The following is a 17,118-nucleotide window of genomic DNA, read 5'->3' on the forward strand; positions in this document are numbered from 1 at the left end:
CGTATCAGATCAGACTCTTTCGCGGATGCACTCTCAAGAAAACCTTATCACCCATAGTAAATTGCTTATCAGTCCTATGAGCATTGGCATACTTCTTTTGCCTATCCTGTGCTGTAGTCAAGTTCTCACGAATATGCATTACATGTTGCTCCATATCACGAAGCATCTTAGGACTCAACAGGATGCGATCCTCAAGGTTGTCTCAACTCAAGGGTGTACGACAAGGACGTCCATATAATGCTTGAAATGGTGCCATACCAATATAACTATGATACTCGTTGTTGTAAGAAAACTCCACTAGGTAGAGATAGTCCTCCCAATGTGTCTGCCTATCCATCACATACATCTGTAACATATCCTCCAAAACCTGATTCACCCTCTCTATCTGATCATCAGTCTCCGGATGATATGCCAAACTAAAGTTTAACTGCGCTCCAAGCTCATGATGCAACGATGTCCAGAAGTGGATGTGAATATAGGATCCCTATCAGAAATTATCTTTCTAGGAATACCATGTAATCTCACAATGTCACGCATGAAGACATTAGCTACAGAAGCTGCTGTGTAGGAAGACTTGATCGGTGAGAAATGCACCACCTTAGTCAACCGATCAACGGTGACCATGATAGCATCATGACGACGAATAGTCATAGGTAATCCTACTATGAAGTCCATGGAGATGATATCCCACTTCCAAGAAGGAATGAGATTTGGCTACAAAAGTCCAGCCGGGTGCTGATGTTCTCCCTTAACTCTCTAACACCCAAGACACCTAGCCACAAAATTAGCAATATCTCGCTTCATCCCAGACCAAAAGAACAAACGTCTCAAATCAACGTGCATCTTCTTGACACCTGGATGTGTTGAGTAAGGTGTACAATGGGATTCTGCTAGAATCAAGGTGCGAAGCTCATCCAGTAATGGCACATAAATCCTAACCAAATGTCTTAAAAGACCATCTAATTCCCGAACATAAATTACAAACCTACCTTCCAAAGGTCTTCCTAAATCAATCTCTCTGCACAATTCCTGATACCAAGAATCCATAGGAAGTGCCTGAAGAATCTGACTCCTCAAGTCCACACTAAGAGTCATCGATGATACCACATGTCTCCTGTGACTCAAGGCATCCGCCACCACATTCTCCTTACCTTGAATGTACTTAACCTCAAAATCATACTTGCATAAAAATTCCATCCATCATCTCTGGCGAGCATTCAAATTAGGCTGGGTGAAAATGTACTGAAGACTATGATGATCGCTATGTAGCTCAAATCTGTGCCCCAACAAGAAATGTCTCCACTTTGTCAAAGCATGAACTACTGCTACTAACCCAAGATCATGCATAGGATAATTTAACTCATGATCCTTGAGCTTGCATGATTCATACGCAATCACTCGTCCATTCTACATCAACACTGCCCCAATCCCTTCAAGAGAAGCATCTGTACACACCATGAATCACCTTTTGGATTTGGTACGACTAAAATTGATGCACTGGTCAAAAGCCCCTTGAGCTTCTGGAAAGCTTCCTCACATTTCTTTGTCCATACGAACTTCTTTCCTTTCCTCTGAAGAGAAGTGATAGGATGTGCTATCCTAGAGAAATTCTGGACAAATCTGTGATAATAACCAGCTAAACCTATGAAACTACAAATCTCTGACACATTAGTCGGTGTAGGCCAATCTATTATCACCTGAATTTTTGCAGGATCCACTAAAATACCATCACCTGAAATGACATGCCCTAAATACTGAATCTTCAATTTGAAGAATTCGCACTTAGCTGCATTGGCATAAAGCTGATTGTCTCTCAAACATTGTAATACCAATCGCAGGTGTTCCTCATGCTCCTTCTGAGTCTTAGAATATATCAATATGTCATCAAGAAACACAAGTACAAACTTGTCCAGATAAGATCGAAACACACCATTCATCAAACTCATGAAAATCGATTAGGCATTAGTCAACCAAAAAGGTACCACTGTGAACTCATAATGCCCATAGTGCATTTGAAAAGCGGTCTTGTGAATATTAGCCTCCTTAATGCGAAGCTCGTGGTATCTCGACTTAAGGTCAATCTTGGAGAATATTGTAGCTCCCTTGATCTGATCAAATAAGTCATCAATCTTAGGCAAAGGATACCTGTTCTTAATTGTCACCTTATTCAACTAGCTATAGTCGATACAAAGGTGCAAAGAACCATCTTTCTTCTTCACAAAGAGCACTGGAGCTCCCCATGGTGATATGCTAGGTCGAATGCTCCCTTTGGCCAAAAGTTCCTCAAGATGAAGACGTAGCTCACCCAATTCCTGTGTAGTCATGCGATAAGGAGCTTTAGAGATAGGCTCCACACCAAGAATCAGATCAATGCTAAAGTCAATGTCCCTCTTCGGAGGCATGCTCAGAATCTCAATTGGAAAAACATTAGCATACTCCTGTAAAATCGGGTGATCTAAAGTCTTCCTTACAGGATCTTCCTCATCAAGATCATTTATCATAACAACAAATATCTAACATCCCTTACGAAAACTTTGCTTCAATTGCATAGAAAAAATCATCCTCAGAGATATAGGCCTTGGTACCCCAACTATCTTCACATCATAATAATCTATACTGGCTCTATGAGATCCAAGCTAGTCCATGCCTAAAACCACATCATAGGAACCAAGGGGTATGACTCGAAGATCTGCTGCAATATCAAAGCTTCCTAAGCTAAGCCCACACTTATCAACTATAGAATCTATCGAGACCTTAATGCCTGAGGCTAGTTCCAGTTGCCAACCATGATCTTGCTTCACCGCATCTAGCTTACACTTAGAAACTATAGATGGTGAAATAAATGAATCTGTAGCTCCTGAATCAAACAATACTGAAAGAGATATACCTTGAATAGCACCTGTGGTCTCAACCACTGTTCCCTGATGATCTGCCTGACGGTGATCAATTGCTGCAAAAAATCTATGGGCTCTACCTACATCACCCACTGTAGGCTCTAAAACTGTAGACCTAGGTCCTGAAAATTGAGGTGCTTGTTGTGGACACTGAGCTGCATAATGTCCAATCTGACCACATGAAAAACATTTTGTATTCCTTCTAGATCCTCTACCCATAGGTGGTACATTTGATTGCCCACGACTGGTCCTATTAGCAAAAGACTGGCTACTCTGAGCTGGCTGATTGGGCTGATTTTTTTTATTGCATTGAGCATTGTAGTTGTTCTTGGAATTAGAACCTTTGCCACCACCTTGAGTCTGAGAATTTGATCCCTTCTTTTGTTGATACTGTTTCCCCTTAGAAAAAGAAGGCTTCTTGTTACCACCTGAATTGTAATTGCCTTTAGATCCTAAAGCTGTTGGGGCTCCTACAAAACCTCCTTGACCAAGGTTGACACTTTTCTCAACAAGGATAGCTTGACGTACCGCATCCTTGAGGGTTTTTGGCTCAAATACCTTGACACCTCCAATTATACGGTTGTTCAAACCCCTAATAAAGTGTTGTGTTAATTGAGCTAAATTTTCACTGAATCCTGAAAAAGACATGAGCTCATAAAAACTACGCTCATACTCGGTCACTGACATAGTGTACTATCTAAGATTATGAAATTCATCTGCCCTTTGCTGTTTCCATTCCTCTGGTAGGAATCATTTATGGAAACTCTCTAAGAATAGTTCCCACGTGACACCGCTCATATCAATTCCCAGCTTCTTCTCCTCAATTTTCCACCAAGTGGCCCCAAAATTCTCTAAATTTGTGATTGCAAATCTTGCCTTAACATTGCTGTCAAAATCTTGCATGGCAAAAATCCTGTCAAGGGAAATAAGCCACTGCTTGGCCACATAACCAAAACCTTTCCCATGAAAGGCTTGACCTTGGATCTTGAAAGATCCTTCATCTGAGTGGACACAATGGACCTTTGATGATCCTTTCGAGGACTCCTAGACCTGGCTCTATGCTCTTGTTCAGTCTGATGCACTTTGGGTTGTTCTTGAACAGGAGGTAGATGTTCTAGAATAGTCTGCATCATCTGTCTCAAACTAACCTCTTCAGACTCAGCTTGGTCCTCTCTATGGCTCTCTTCCTGCTGCCTACTAGTGTGCTCTTCCCTGCTCTCTACATAAGCCGATCCCTCGTGGGCAGACTCATGGACACTAATAGCTCTACCATGACCACGGCCTCTTCCACAGCCTCTACCACGGCCTCTAACAGAAGACCTAGTCCTACATACCATCCTACAATAGTACAAAGTACTATTACAATCACACGTTGCAATAGACTAAGTTCAGTTACTATGTTTAGGTTTAAGTAACATTTTCTAGTTTTGAAACTAAGTGTTGAAGTATGAAAAATATACAAGTAACAGTTCAAGTTCTGTTTCGGTTCACCTAGTTTCAAGTTTTTAAAAAAATACGCTTAATAGTTCAAAGTTTTAGTTGTTCCAAAATATACCCAGAGCTCCCAATGTAGAAACTTGGGCTCTGATACTAATTTTTTTGGGTCATTATGAATATTTTGGGTTCTTATTTTCGTGATGAACAAGGCTAAATGGTGTTGTTTTAAGTGATTGTTATCTTAAGTTATAAAATTTTATGCTTCAAGGGTGGTAAAGGGTAATGTATACATTTGGAATGATAAGTGAATAATTATCCAAAACCTTATATGTTAACAATTAATGCATCAATCTCCTTTAAATATAAGAGTATAGAAACCCAAATTGTATAAATTTGTATCTAATAATTCTTAAGTAGGGAGTAAAATACGGATGTCATGCTGATAATTAAATGTTAAATATTAAATATATAATTCAATAATTTTGCAATCATGAGGAAATCATCATGGCTAGATAATAACTTACCTTTGCACCATTACAAATAAGCAAATAACTTGGTTTGTTCTAGAAATTTCCCAATGCACAATTAAATGCATAGGACCATGCTAAGGCATACATGCATCTTCAATAAATTATACTATCACTACATAAGTAATACAAATGATATAATGCATAGTTAAATATTATCAATAATAATAAACATGTTACACTATCTAGTTAGCTGCCAATAAAACATATCACACATTTCATGCCAGTGACCATCCTTACGTTAGCCAAATGATCTACAAAACTATAGAAATGTATGCAACAATGAGTATTCTATCATCCTATGCTCACCAAAATTAATTCCTTCTCTCCGTAGAGTTAGAGTTAATATATGACAAATGTGTCAAGCATAACTCTCTTCTTACTTGTCTGCTACTAGTCTTCACTAAATCTTTTGTAACTCATCCAAGCTCTCACATAAGATACTATGACCATAGAAATATTGTCTACACTCATCTTGCAACACAAAATCATGCTTGCATATTAATAATTGTTAATTATTTCTATATTGTATCGATAATTAACCTATTTAATTCATACAAAATTTGAGTATGCAACTTCATAATAAATGTTAACATCAACATAACAAAAAAATTCACGAATACAACATGTCCACTACCTTAATATTCTCCCTAAGTTCCAAAAATATGCTCTACTCTCAACAGAGTAAATATCTACATTGGAAAATTTGATGAATCTATTTTCGCCTTTGAGATGTATAAACTCAAAGATAGGAAGTTTAAGACATTCAAGGATGCTAAGAAGATTGCAGATGTACCCAGTGTAAGTTATGATTAGGATCATTTAGAAGCAAATTTTGTTAGAGGACTAAAAAATAACCAAAAAATATAAAGGTATTTTAAGCCTTAAAAATGTTTTAACTGTGGAAGAGTGTGCCAATATTTTGTTGAATTCCCTTTTAAGGAATATTATAAGATATTTGATGACAAAATAAGAGAAAGTGTAGGACCTTACATACATTATGTATTGGAAAGAATAATTACTAGAATAAAATGTCAAAATAGGAAATATTACACCTATTTTCATTTCCATTACAATATATAGGAGAATAATGCACTAGGCCTAGGAGGACACAAGCTTTGAATGGACATAAATATCCTATTTTGCAACCAAAATGTATAAGTAGAATGAGATATGGAAGATACAATACTAAGAAGCTTGAGAGGATGATATTTTTATATAAAAAAGATAGTTATTAGACTTATATGTAATTTTTGAGACCACATCTTAGAGCCTAACCTACATACTCTAAATATTAGCACAAATTGTCTATCAAGGGTGACCTAGATAGTCGAGGGTGAATAGAATTGCCCCATCTTGTTTGAGATGATTTCCTCTACCAAAATCTAATGTGGAAGCCCAAGATTTTTAGTAGAATACCACACAGTTCTAAATTTAGATCCAACATATTTTTCACTTGTCACCTACACAAGTAAAAAAGAATAATATTAGGAAAATGGAGTTTTTGTTAGTTAAATTTAGATATTAAACAAATAATTACATACAATATTTTACATTAATTTTTAGTTTTTAAAAATAATAAATTTATTATATAACAAAATTAATAATTTTCTTTAAAATGCTTTTGTTTTAGCTTTCATTTCTTTTACAATACAAAACCAATTTTTAAATGTATAAATTAGTTTCTTCTTAATTTTACATTGGATATTATTTCATACAATGGTTTTAATAATGACGTCTTTAAATAGCTTGGAAGTCGTTGGTGCACTTCCTTTCGTTTCTATATGTCCCTCATTATCTTATTCCAATTTTAAAAATGGTATTTATCCGTCTCTTGACAATTACAAAAAGGCAATATTACTTTGCTTCAATTTACAATATTCTTCACTCTTTCCATTTTCTAGCTGCTAGAATAACAATCCTTGCTTTAATTATAACACAAACTTTGGCCACTGAAGGACAGGTTTATCTCCTTTATTAGTTCCTGCCTACGGCAGGAATACTTATGGATCTCTTCAATTTCTAAAACCAATTAATTTGTCCAATAAGATTTCAGAATTACTTGAGGTCAAAATTTATTATAAAGTTCACATTTTCATCTTATTTAATGAAAAAACAAAATACCATTAAACTGAAATCTTATTGGCTCATAATGAAAAAAGCAATGAAAAATTCATTTTCCTTCAACAAAAATACAACTATTTTTTGAACACCTCTATTAATGCAAGCATTAATTGCAACTTTATCTCTATTAATGAATGCATTAATTTCAATCTTATCTTTTCCACATTTGTGACAAGTGGATAAACTTTTTAAAAGAAGATAATAGTTTTAAGTGATGTTTATTTTTTTCATTTGTAAAATGTTATGACAAGTGGATAAACTTTTTAAAAGAAGATAATAGTTTTAATTGATGTTTATTTTTTTCATTTGTAAAATGTTATTCAAATATAGATATTTTAATCAAATATAACATTTTAACTCTTTTAAATTGTCAAATTTTAAAAATTATTTTTTATATGCTTTAATTTCATATTTATTTTTATTTTAATTTATATATAGTTTAAATTAGAATTTAATTATTTTTATTTTTACATATCTAAACGAATGCTTTTAATAGATTTTTTTTTTTTAATATAATTTTATTAGATTATACATTTATTTAACATATATAATTTTTATTATATTGATATTTTTATAAGTGTATTTCATTTTTTTAAAGCATAAATATTATTTTTAAATTAAGTTATGTTTATTTATTTTTATGCATTAGTCAGGAAGTAAATTTAATACCTTTGTTTTTTATCCCTTCTTAGATACCCGTTTGAGTGCTTCCCACGCTATTTTATAAGGTCAATTAAATGTCAAAGTAATTGGTAAATTAGTAATTAGTCAATTGAAATAGAAATTATGCTTTATTTATTTATTAAATTGGTTTTCAAAAAATTCTCATGCATGTATTTTATATTTACATTACTAAAAAAACTACGAAGTTTGAAAAACTTTATTATGTCCACATCATGCAATAACTCTACTATAACAAAGTTCTCAAATTCTCGCAGCTTCCAAGATTCTGAAGATTTGAAAACATTACATTAAATTGCATGTAAAAAAAAATCTACTCGTGTGCATAAGTGTGATTTTAGTAATTAAAAAAATCTTCAAATTTCTAAAACTTTCCTGTTATTTTCAATTTTGTTTCTATTTTTACTACTTTTGCTCTTTAGAACATTTAATTAAGCAAAACTTATACATATCTTTTGAAGGAAGCAATTGAAAGTATAATATTCATGTTTATTTTTAATTCAACCTTATTTTATGGTTATTATTTTTCTGCACAATGCAAATTGAACAATTATAAATATATTCTTAGAAATTATAAAACTTCTAAACAAACATTTCATATCTCACAAACTCAACTTCATAGATCTCTAGACTACGACACATTTAATATCTTGAAATCATCAAATTCGGCAGGAACTTTGGCGCTTGCGCCTCTTGTTAGGTAATACTTTGCTTCACCTTGCAATATTCTCTTTTCCTTTTCTATTTTTCCTCCGTCTCCCATTTATCTTATAACTAATAAAATATACTCAATAACAGTCGTCCTTTTATATTATTATTAAACGCAAACTTTAGGCACGAATTGACTGGCGTATCTCCTTTAGTAGGTAATGCTACTTTGCTTCAGCTTGCAATATCCTCTTTATCCTCTTTTTCTTTTGCTTTTCCATCTGTCTGCCATTTATATTATTCGGGTTAACGAATTTAATTCATTCCCAAGTCACAAGAAACGCATTTTGCTTTTCTTTGAGTGAATAATAATCCAGTAGCTTCGATGTTGCTGCTATAAGTGCCCGGTCTCTACATGATCGCACTCAAGCTTATCAAGTCTGTTTTGTTATTAGTGCTTTGAGCAATTCTGTTTTCCTTTTTTCTGCATAGAAACTTGAGAGAGGGATTTATCATTTTTAGCTTCAGTAGAGATGGAATCTGTAATTGGTGGAGCTGTTGTGGGGGAAATTACTGAGATGGCCGTTCAGGGGGCCATTCAGAAATTAGCCGAGGCAACACAATCTGTGGTGAATTTCAGAGAAGAGTTGATATGGTTAAACGATGAGCTCGGATCTTTAAGGGCTTTTTTGCAAGATGCTGATCAACAGTCTCATCATAAGGAGGATGTCAAAAAGTGGCTGCAAAAACTTTGGTATATTGCCATGCAAGCAGAGGACATTTCGGAGGAGTGTGCTCTTGAAACCATGTATGGAAACGATGCCCAATCTCGTGGCTTCAGTTTTAGTCAATGGGTTTTCCGCTACAAGAGAGGGCGGCAAATTAGAGACATCAAGGATCGCCTGCGATATATTAATAAAAAAGCCACCCAGCTGAGTCTACGTCGTCAATTTCTGGGCGCTGCAGATGAACCATCATTACCCACTACATCTCAAATTGTACCTGTAGAGTTGAAGAGGTCTTATCTTCTGCCCAGCGATTCACACCCGGTGGGAATAGAGTCCAAAGTTGATGACATACTCAACCTGTTGAATAATCCAGCCATTCCAGTTATTGCGGTCGTTGGGATGGGAGGGATAGGCAAGACCTATCTTCTACAGCATGTTTACAATAAGGCGAAAGAAAGGTATGAGAAATCTATATGGCTCTCAGTTTCTCAAAGTTACTCTGTTTCTATGTTACAAAAAGATATAGTCTTTCAGTTAAAAGATAAAGATTTAAGTGAGGAGATAGGAAAAAATAGTGGAATAAGTGAGCAGACATTAGCTCAAGGGATTAATGAAACGTTGCAAGGATTAAGGTGTCTAGTAGTTTTAGATGATGTGTGGAGGGCTTCTAGAGAAGAAGACTTGTTGTCCAGACTTGGCCTCCCAAGTGGGAGCAATAGTCAATGTAAAATTGTGGTTACCACACGAAGCAAGGTGGTTTCTACAAATTTGAATGCTCGTGTGTATGAGTTGCAATTGATGACAGATGTAGATAGTTGGAGGCTGTTTTGTGTTTATGCATTTGGAGGATTTGAAGAAGATGTAGAGCCTCAAAAGCAGCAGCTAAAAGAAGTTGGCCGTAACATTGTGAAGCAATGCGGAAATTTGCCACTGGCGGTGAAAACGATAGCAGCATCTCTGGCCAACTCCAAAACTCTGGACAAATGGGAGTTGAAGCTCCGTCAGCTGGAGCAGGTAATTGTTTCTGTTGGCCACGAAAATGAGGCGATCATGGGCATTCTGAAATTGAGCTATGATTCTCTGCCTGCCCGCCTGAAAGCCTGTTTTGCATATCTTTCCTTCTTTCCCGAGGACGAGGAGATAGATGCTGAGTATCTCATATATCTGTGGATTGGGGGAGGTTTTATACCTGCGGGAGAGAACCAATTGGATGTGGCATGGGATTGCTTACATCAGCTTGCCAATCTTTGTCTCCTTCAACTATGGGAAGATGTGTCTCATTATAGGCTTCCCAAACATTGCAGAATTCATGATTTGCTGCTAGATCTGGCCATCCATATATCGATAGAAAATAAATGTGCTTTTTCTCTTGAGAAAGCCCGTACAAGTGCAAGTGACGGCAGTGGCAGCTGCTGTCGGATTTTAGTGGCAAAGAAAGAGATAGACGACAATGCCGTCTCAGACAGCCGTCCAGTTTGTCTCCGTACACTCTCACTCTCTCAGAATGACAAGATTAGAGGCATTCCCAGCAACTTCTTGAGTGGTATGAGCAGACTGCGGGTTCTCGATTTGAGCGGGACAAGCATCTCTGAGTTGCCTGCATCCGTTGGGAAGATGAAGCTTCTCAAAGTCCTGAACTTAGGAGGTACGAATATGGACCTGGTTCCAGAGTGTGTGAGGCACTTAAAAAGTCTCTTGTTTCTCACTCTCCCTGATTATTGCAGTTCCCTACCAGAATGGATAAGTGAACTTAAATGCCTTGAACGTTTAGAAAGCAGAGGTGGGGTCATCATGCCGCTGGAGGGAATACCAAAGCTAGCCTCTTTGAGAACGCTGCGATGCCCAGTGAGAGTAAGTAAGCAGGTGGAGGATTTGGGCAAGATGACTCAGCTTCAGGAACTATGGTTACGTATTCCTAATGAGGAGGAGTTGCAGAGGATGGAAAAATGGGAGCTGTTGAATATGCGTCGTCTGGTATTGTCATCTGATCATCCAGATTACGATCCTTTGCACGTGCCGGAGAATATGAGAAAAATGGAACATCTGGAAAGTCTTAAATTAAGCGAGTTTCGAGTTCCAAGATGGATCTGTGATTTGCAAAATCTCAGGGGACTTGGATTATATTCGTGTGAGTGTAGTGAATATCCAGAGTTGCAAAGGCTTTCCAATCTAGTGAGTTTGAATTTGGAAGCGAATTGGAGCTGCAGAGAATTGCCAAAGGCGTTTGGAAAGTCAAGAGGGTTTCCAAACCTCCGTTTTTTCAGAATTTATAGCTTTGACAAATTAGAAGAGTTGTTCGATTTGGAGGATGGAGCGATGGCATGTCTGGAGGTGTTGGAGATATCGAGTTGTGAGAAACTGAAGAGAGTGGGAGAGGGATTGGAGCGGTTGAAAACGCTCAAGGAGTTGACATGTGAAATCTTGGGGTTCGAAGTTTGCCATTGGTGGGAGCCGTTGAAGGAAGGCATGGAATATTGGAGTAAAATTAAAGACAACAATCCCAATCATCAGAGGAGGCACCTAAAGTGCTACTAGATGCCTGTGAAGATGGTCGACCAAGTGGACGAGGACATTGACTATGAAGATAACGACCAATAGAATCTGACGTGATACTAGCTGCCACAGATGCAATCTACTCAATAGTGTCAATTGCTTCCCTCTAGGAAGCAATGACGACTCTATCTGCAATAGGCGCATGTGCAGGAGTCACAGGAGGCATCCTCAGTCCAACAAACTGTCTAAGATCTGCAGGTGGCAGATGATCTACACTGCAATACTGGTCACGATCTGCGATCCAACCATGCCCTTGTCCGCAATAACTAGGAATATCAAGGTAGTTGATGTTGAGACCTATATGAAACTCAGCATACAACTGCTGTGCAAAATAAAGGTGTATCTAGTCGTTATTAGGATAATGACCATGTGCAGCTAAAAATCGTGGATAGATCATGCTAGCAATAATAGGGTCTCTGCATCGTGTGACTCTGTAGCCTCTCACCCTACCCTGTGTCCCCTCATACTCTGGAAAGAGCTCTCTCTAGATGACATCTTTGGGGGCTACCCTCTTGACATAATCGAAAGATGTAGTCCCTGAAAACCTTAGCTCTAAGCTCCCTAGATATGGAAGCTAATATGTCAGGAGTAAATGAATGGTGAGCTCTGAACCTAGCTGTCAAATCCTGTAAACTCCTACATATCATAACACATATGTCTCTATAAAGACCATCCTCAGAGGTCAATATAGAGTGTTGCAGTCTGGCAACCTCCTACTTTAAAAATGCAACTACAGTATCGATATCGATGCATGGAGGTGGTGTAGCAGGACCTCCAGCAGGAGCTGCAGGTGCAGCCTGACCTGGAACAGGAGTTGCACCAGGAATCAGAATATGAGCTGCACAACGAGCCCTACGTCAAGGTACACGACGAGCCCCACCAAAAGCTGTAGCACGAGCCCCACCATGAGCTGCACAAGGAGCCAAATCAGGAACTACATCAAGGGCTGCAACAGGAACCACATCAACCTGTGCCGCAGTCAGAGCTAGAGCAGGAACTACATGAGGTGGCGCACCAGGAACTAAATTAGGTGTCACACTAGGAGCCGCATCAAGCTAATCGTGTGAAGCCATATCTGTAGAAATGTATAAAGAGCTAAATTGCCTACTGTACACACAATTTTTTAGTTTTAAAATAAAAAATTATACACATGTAATTGAACATAAATCACACATCATGGACCTAGATAATCTGTAAAACATCCAGACCTAGATTAATTTTCATATAAGTATAAGATAACTTTAAAGTTGAGAGTTTGGTTATGGTTAGAGTTAATTTATTGTTCTAGGATTTTATTATATACTTTGGGGGCCCGTATTATTAGAGAATTCAATTAAAGGGCCCGTATTATTACTCTTAAATGATAATGTTTCAAGGTTCAGGTTTCAAGTTGGGTTACATATATATCATTTAAAAAAAGTGTCATAAGTTTCATGTATGTGCATGTATCTCAAATGTAGTTTTTACCAATTTAGGATTCGGGTCAACTTGTTTTAATTTTAATGTAAGTTAGGCCTCAATTAGGTTTTGAAATAGGGTTTTAGTGTAATTAGGCTCAATTTTAGGGTAAGATTTAGGACCTTATGATCATCTATATAAAGATTCTTAAATATTGATGTGAAACCCTTAAAAATACATAGGTTGCAATTCTTTCAATACTCTCGATGTGTCAAGTATAACTTTGATATATCGAGGACTTTCATTTTTCGTACTTTATAATTGTTTTGGTTAGAACTTAGCTAATAAGGTGAAATTATTTAAACATATTGTGATCATTATAAATAATCAAAGAAAAATAAAACATAGAAATCTTACATATATAACCATTGAGACCTTTCCTCTAATATATACATTTATATTACAATTATAGAAATTAAATGAGAACTAAAGCCATTAAGGACACGTACTTGAGAAAGTTACATGGACCTCAATGTCAGAGCGAGCATAAATTCATTCTCTCATCACTCTTTGGTAGCCAGAAACTCTTGACAAAATTGAAAATGAAGAATTTGTTCCCAGAATTACGTACGAAGATTTTTCTAAATGCAAACCAGGTCTCATTTTTCTTTGTTCTCTTTTATATTATATTTAATGCAGTTTTATAAAGGTATCTTTTGAGATTGTAAGAATTTGAGCAATGTGTTTTAGAGATAGGGTGGGTTCTATTGTATGGAAGACTTATTAGGTTCAATTCTCGAGTTGCTGACTTGATTCTTGGGAAGAGCGTAAAAATGCAATGCAATGTGCAGTGGGTTGCCTTGTGGGAATTGCCTAGGTTATATTATTATGGAACTTGTGTGAACAAATTTGAAATGGAAAATGTTTTAACTATGAACGACTATAATTACGACATAGGCATTTCCATATGAAAGAACTCTGGCTAACTTTTACAATCAACGGTGCATTCTAGCGAAGAGGCTTTCAATGACCATAGAATTGATTGAATCACCATTCAACACTTAAGTCTTTGCGCTATTGGGTATTAAAATGACTAAGAGTCCCCCATCCTTGCCAATGTGGGATAAAGGCAGCGGGGCTATTCACAAAATAAAAGATGTGCCCTACAGATAGACGCCTTTCTCTGCTGATTGATCATTAAAAACCATTTAAAAACATTTTTGCACCATTGAGAAAACTGTGTCAGGAGGCCTGTTGCTTGGCTTTAAAAACTGATTCAAACATGTGATCGGGCTCCGAAACCTTGGATATATCATCTCTCTGAGACGTTCAACAGGTCTGCAAAATCTCGTCACATGACGACATCAGAGTCAAAAGATATCGACCTCCGAACATGCCCAATTAAAACTGCCTGCAGATTAAACAAGTCAGAAAACCACAAAGTGTGTTTGGTTTGAGCTTCGAAAACTGAATAAAGGAGCACTTGGGATTCTGAAAAATGGGGCACTGGTACTTTGCCATGAGGAGAGTATGATTCTATGATTTGGGCTCATGACGAATCACAAGGCGCGTTTGGCAAGCGTCTGAAGTTGGCAACCTGAAACTGCAGGACAGGGAACAACAACAAAATAACATTTTTGGCAAATGGAAAGGCCCGGGAAAAGTGTGAAGACGGATTCATCAAGGTCTATAAACTGGCACACTTAAAGTATTTTTAGAGTAGAATGTAGGGGAACAAACCATTTAATCCCAACAATCCTGAATCAAAAGATATAGCATCACGAACAGGGCACCTGAACAATCTGCATCTCTGATTACCCGTGAAACTCTATAAATTGCATTCGAAATTGCATTTAAAAACTGATCAAACGAATTCTTCATGACTTCAAATTTAGAGCGTAGCATGTCTTTGACCCCTAGAAAATGATGCAAAAGAAATTTTCTCATTTGAGTGAACTAGTTAAAAGTTATTACCTGTCAAACAGGGCTACCTGGAAAAATGCATAATTTGCAGATTTACAGCAAAGGTAACTAACCAACTTTGAGAGGTTCGAAACCTAGTCAAAACATGTCAAAACAACTTGAAAATAGAAACATAGGTTCTTTGTTATTCATATTAAAAATCCTCAAAGTGGCATACCATGAAACATAACCAGGTAAAAGATATTCAAAGGCAAACTGGGCTTCCGACCACTGTTTGACACTTGGGCAGAAAATGCAAAATGACAAACGCTCAAAATGGAACTTCACTGAATGGCTTAGAATGTCAGTTTATCATCATGAAACATATGCATAGGCTGAAAGAAAGGTGTTAGAAACATAAAACACCACATTGACTAACAAGACAACAACCGGGACACAAGCATGAAAAGCGTGTATAGGGGGCAAAACTGACTCAAAATCACGAACAGGCACTCAAAACGGGAATGCAATTTTGAGTGCCAACAAGTTACGCAAACCTCAATGTCAGAGCGGGCATAAATTCATTCTCTCATCACTCTTTGGCAACCAGAAACTTTCGTAGTGAAAAAATTTCTTAGCTTGCCAAGATTTATGTTAATTTGCTATTAATTTAAAATGGTATGCCGAGTGTGGCATATGATTCATTGTTATTATACAGATTTTATTTTGCATCCGTGTATTTTATTTCTCACAATAATTTATAATTATGTATAAATTTGTATGTGTACAAAAATCTGGTAGAATATGAAGATAGTGAGGAGGAAGGAGAATTTGCCCAAAAAGATAGCCTTCAAATTTACCAAGTATTACCTCTAAGACAAATAGCTCCTGACAAAATTGAAAATGAAAAATTTGTTCCCAAAATTACGTACGGAGATTTTTCTACGAATGCAAACCAGGTCTCATTTTTCTTTGTTCTCTTTTATATTATATTTAATGCAGTTTTATAGAGGTATTTTTTTGAGATTGTAAGAATTTGAGCAATGTGTTTTAGAGATAGGGTGGGTTCCATTGTATGGAAGACTTATTAGGTTCAATTCTCAAGTTGCTAACTTGATTCTCGGGAAGAGCTTAAAAATGCAGTGCAATCTGTAGTGGGTTGTCTTGTGGGAATTGCCCAGGTTCTATTATTATGAAACTTGTGTGAACAAATCTGAAATAGAAAATGTTTTAACTGTGAACGACTATAATTATAGATATAGATTATAGGATAGAAAGGTAAAGAGATGAGGAGAAATAGAGAGGATGAGAGGGAGAGATTAAAAATAGGACATACATAATTGATCTTCCATACATCTACGATTGATCCATTGCACACTAAGGTGCGATTGCTAGTTGTAATACATGAGGGAACTTAGCATATGAAGTTTATGATTTGGTTCAAGATTATGATTCAGGGTATTTATTATCATTTATAATCTTGGGTTTAGAAATTAAATTTTAAGATCAAGGTTAGGGTTTGGTTAGGTTAGGGTTAGGGTTTGGATGTACATGTATGTTATACTCATACCTAGATATGCAAACTAATCTACACTCTTATATATGTATAATTTAGGATCTCCCCTTAAGACATGTCATTGAATAATTTAGTTAATTATATACTTCTAATTATTAAGACATTAAAAATAATAATATATGTACATTTAAACATGAATATTGAAAACATATGTATGCACGTCTATATCTAACACATGAACATATTTACATGTACATTTATGAAATAAAATATACATTTTAATCTACATTCTTATGTATAATTTAGGATCTCCCCTTGAGACATATGTCATTAAATATAATTAATTACACTTAACTTTATTAGATAAATTAAGATCAATAGTTAACATATACACAAATTATACATATAAAAATGTGAATTTATTAAAAACATGTACATACATCTACTTTTAACCATGAACAAATATACATGTACATCTATGTTCAAAATAAAAAATTATACATTCTAATCTACATTTTTACATGTACAATTTAGGATCTAAACCCTTAAGATATGTCATTTAATTAAACTTCTAAGATTAAGACATAAAGGTGAATTTGACATATATACATAGACATTAATATCGAAGACATACATGTCTACATTTAACATTATATATATGTTTTCAAAAATTTGTAGTTGACATAAATTTTGTAATGTTTTTCTAATGT

The 17,118-nt window shown here is 36.0% G+C and overlaps 1 protein-coding gene across 1 annotated transcript; it reads left to right on the forward strand.

The window, feature by feature from the left end:
* Window positions 1-8,699: 8,699 nt before the first annotated feature.
* LOC149566202 (putative disease resistance protein RGA3) lies at window positions 8,700-12,759 on the forward strand. The gene has a single exon (XM_089819621.1). It carries the CDS (start codon window positions 8,845-8,847, stop codon window positions 11,572-11,574), a length of 2,730 nt encoding a protein of 909 aa, XP_089675747.1. The 5' UTR covers window positions 8,700-8,844; the 3' UTR covers window positions 11,575-12,759.
* Window positions 12,760-17,118: the final 4,359 nt, after the last annotated feature.

The sequence above is a fragment of the Cupressus sempervirens genome, chromosome 3 (assembly GCF_028749045.1).
Source record: "Cupressus sempervirens isolate cs-2001-9-10 chromosome 3, ASM2874904v1, whole genome shotgun sequence".
In the NCBI taxonomy this organism is placed as follows: domain Eukaryota; kingdom Viridiplantae; phylum Streptophyta; class Pinopsida; order Cupressales; family Cupressaceae; genus Cupressus; species Cupressus sempervirens.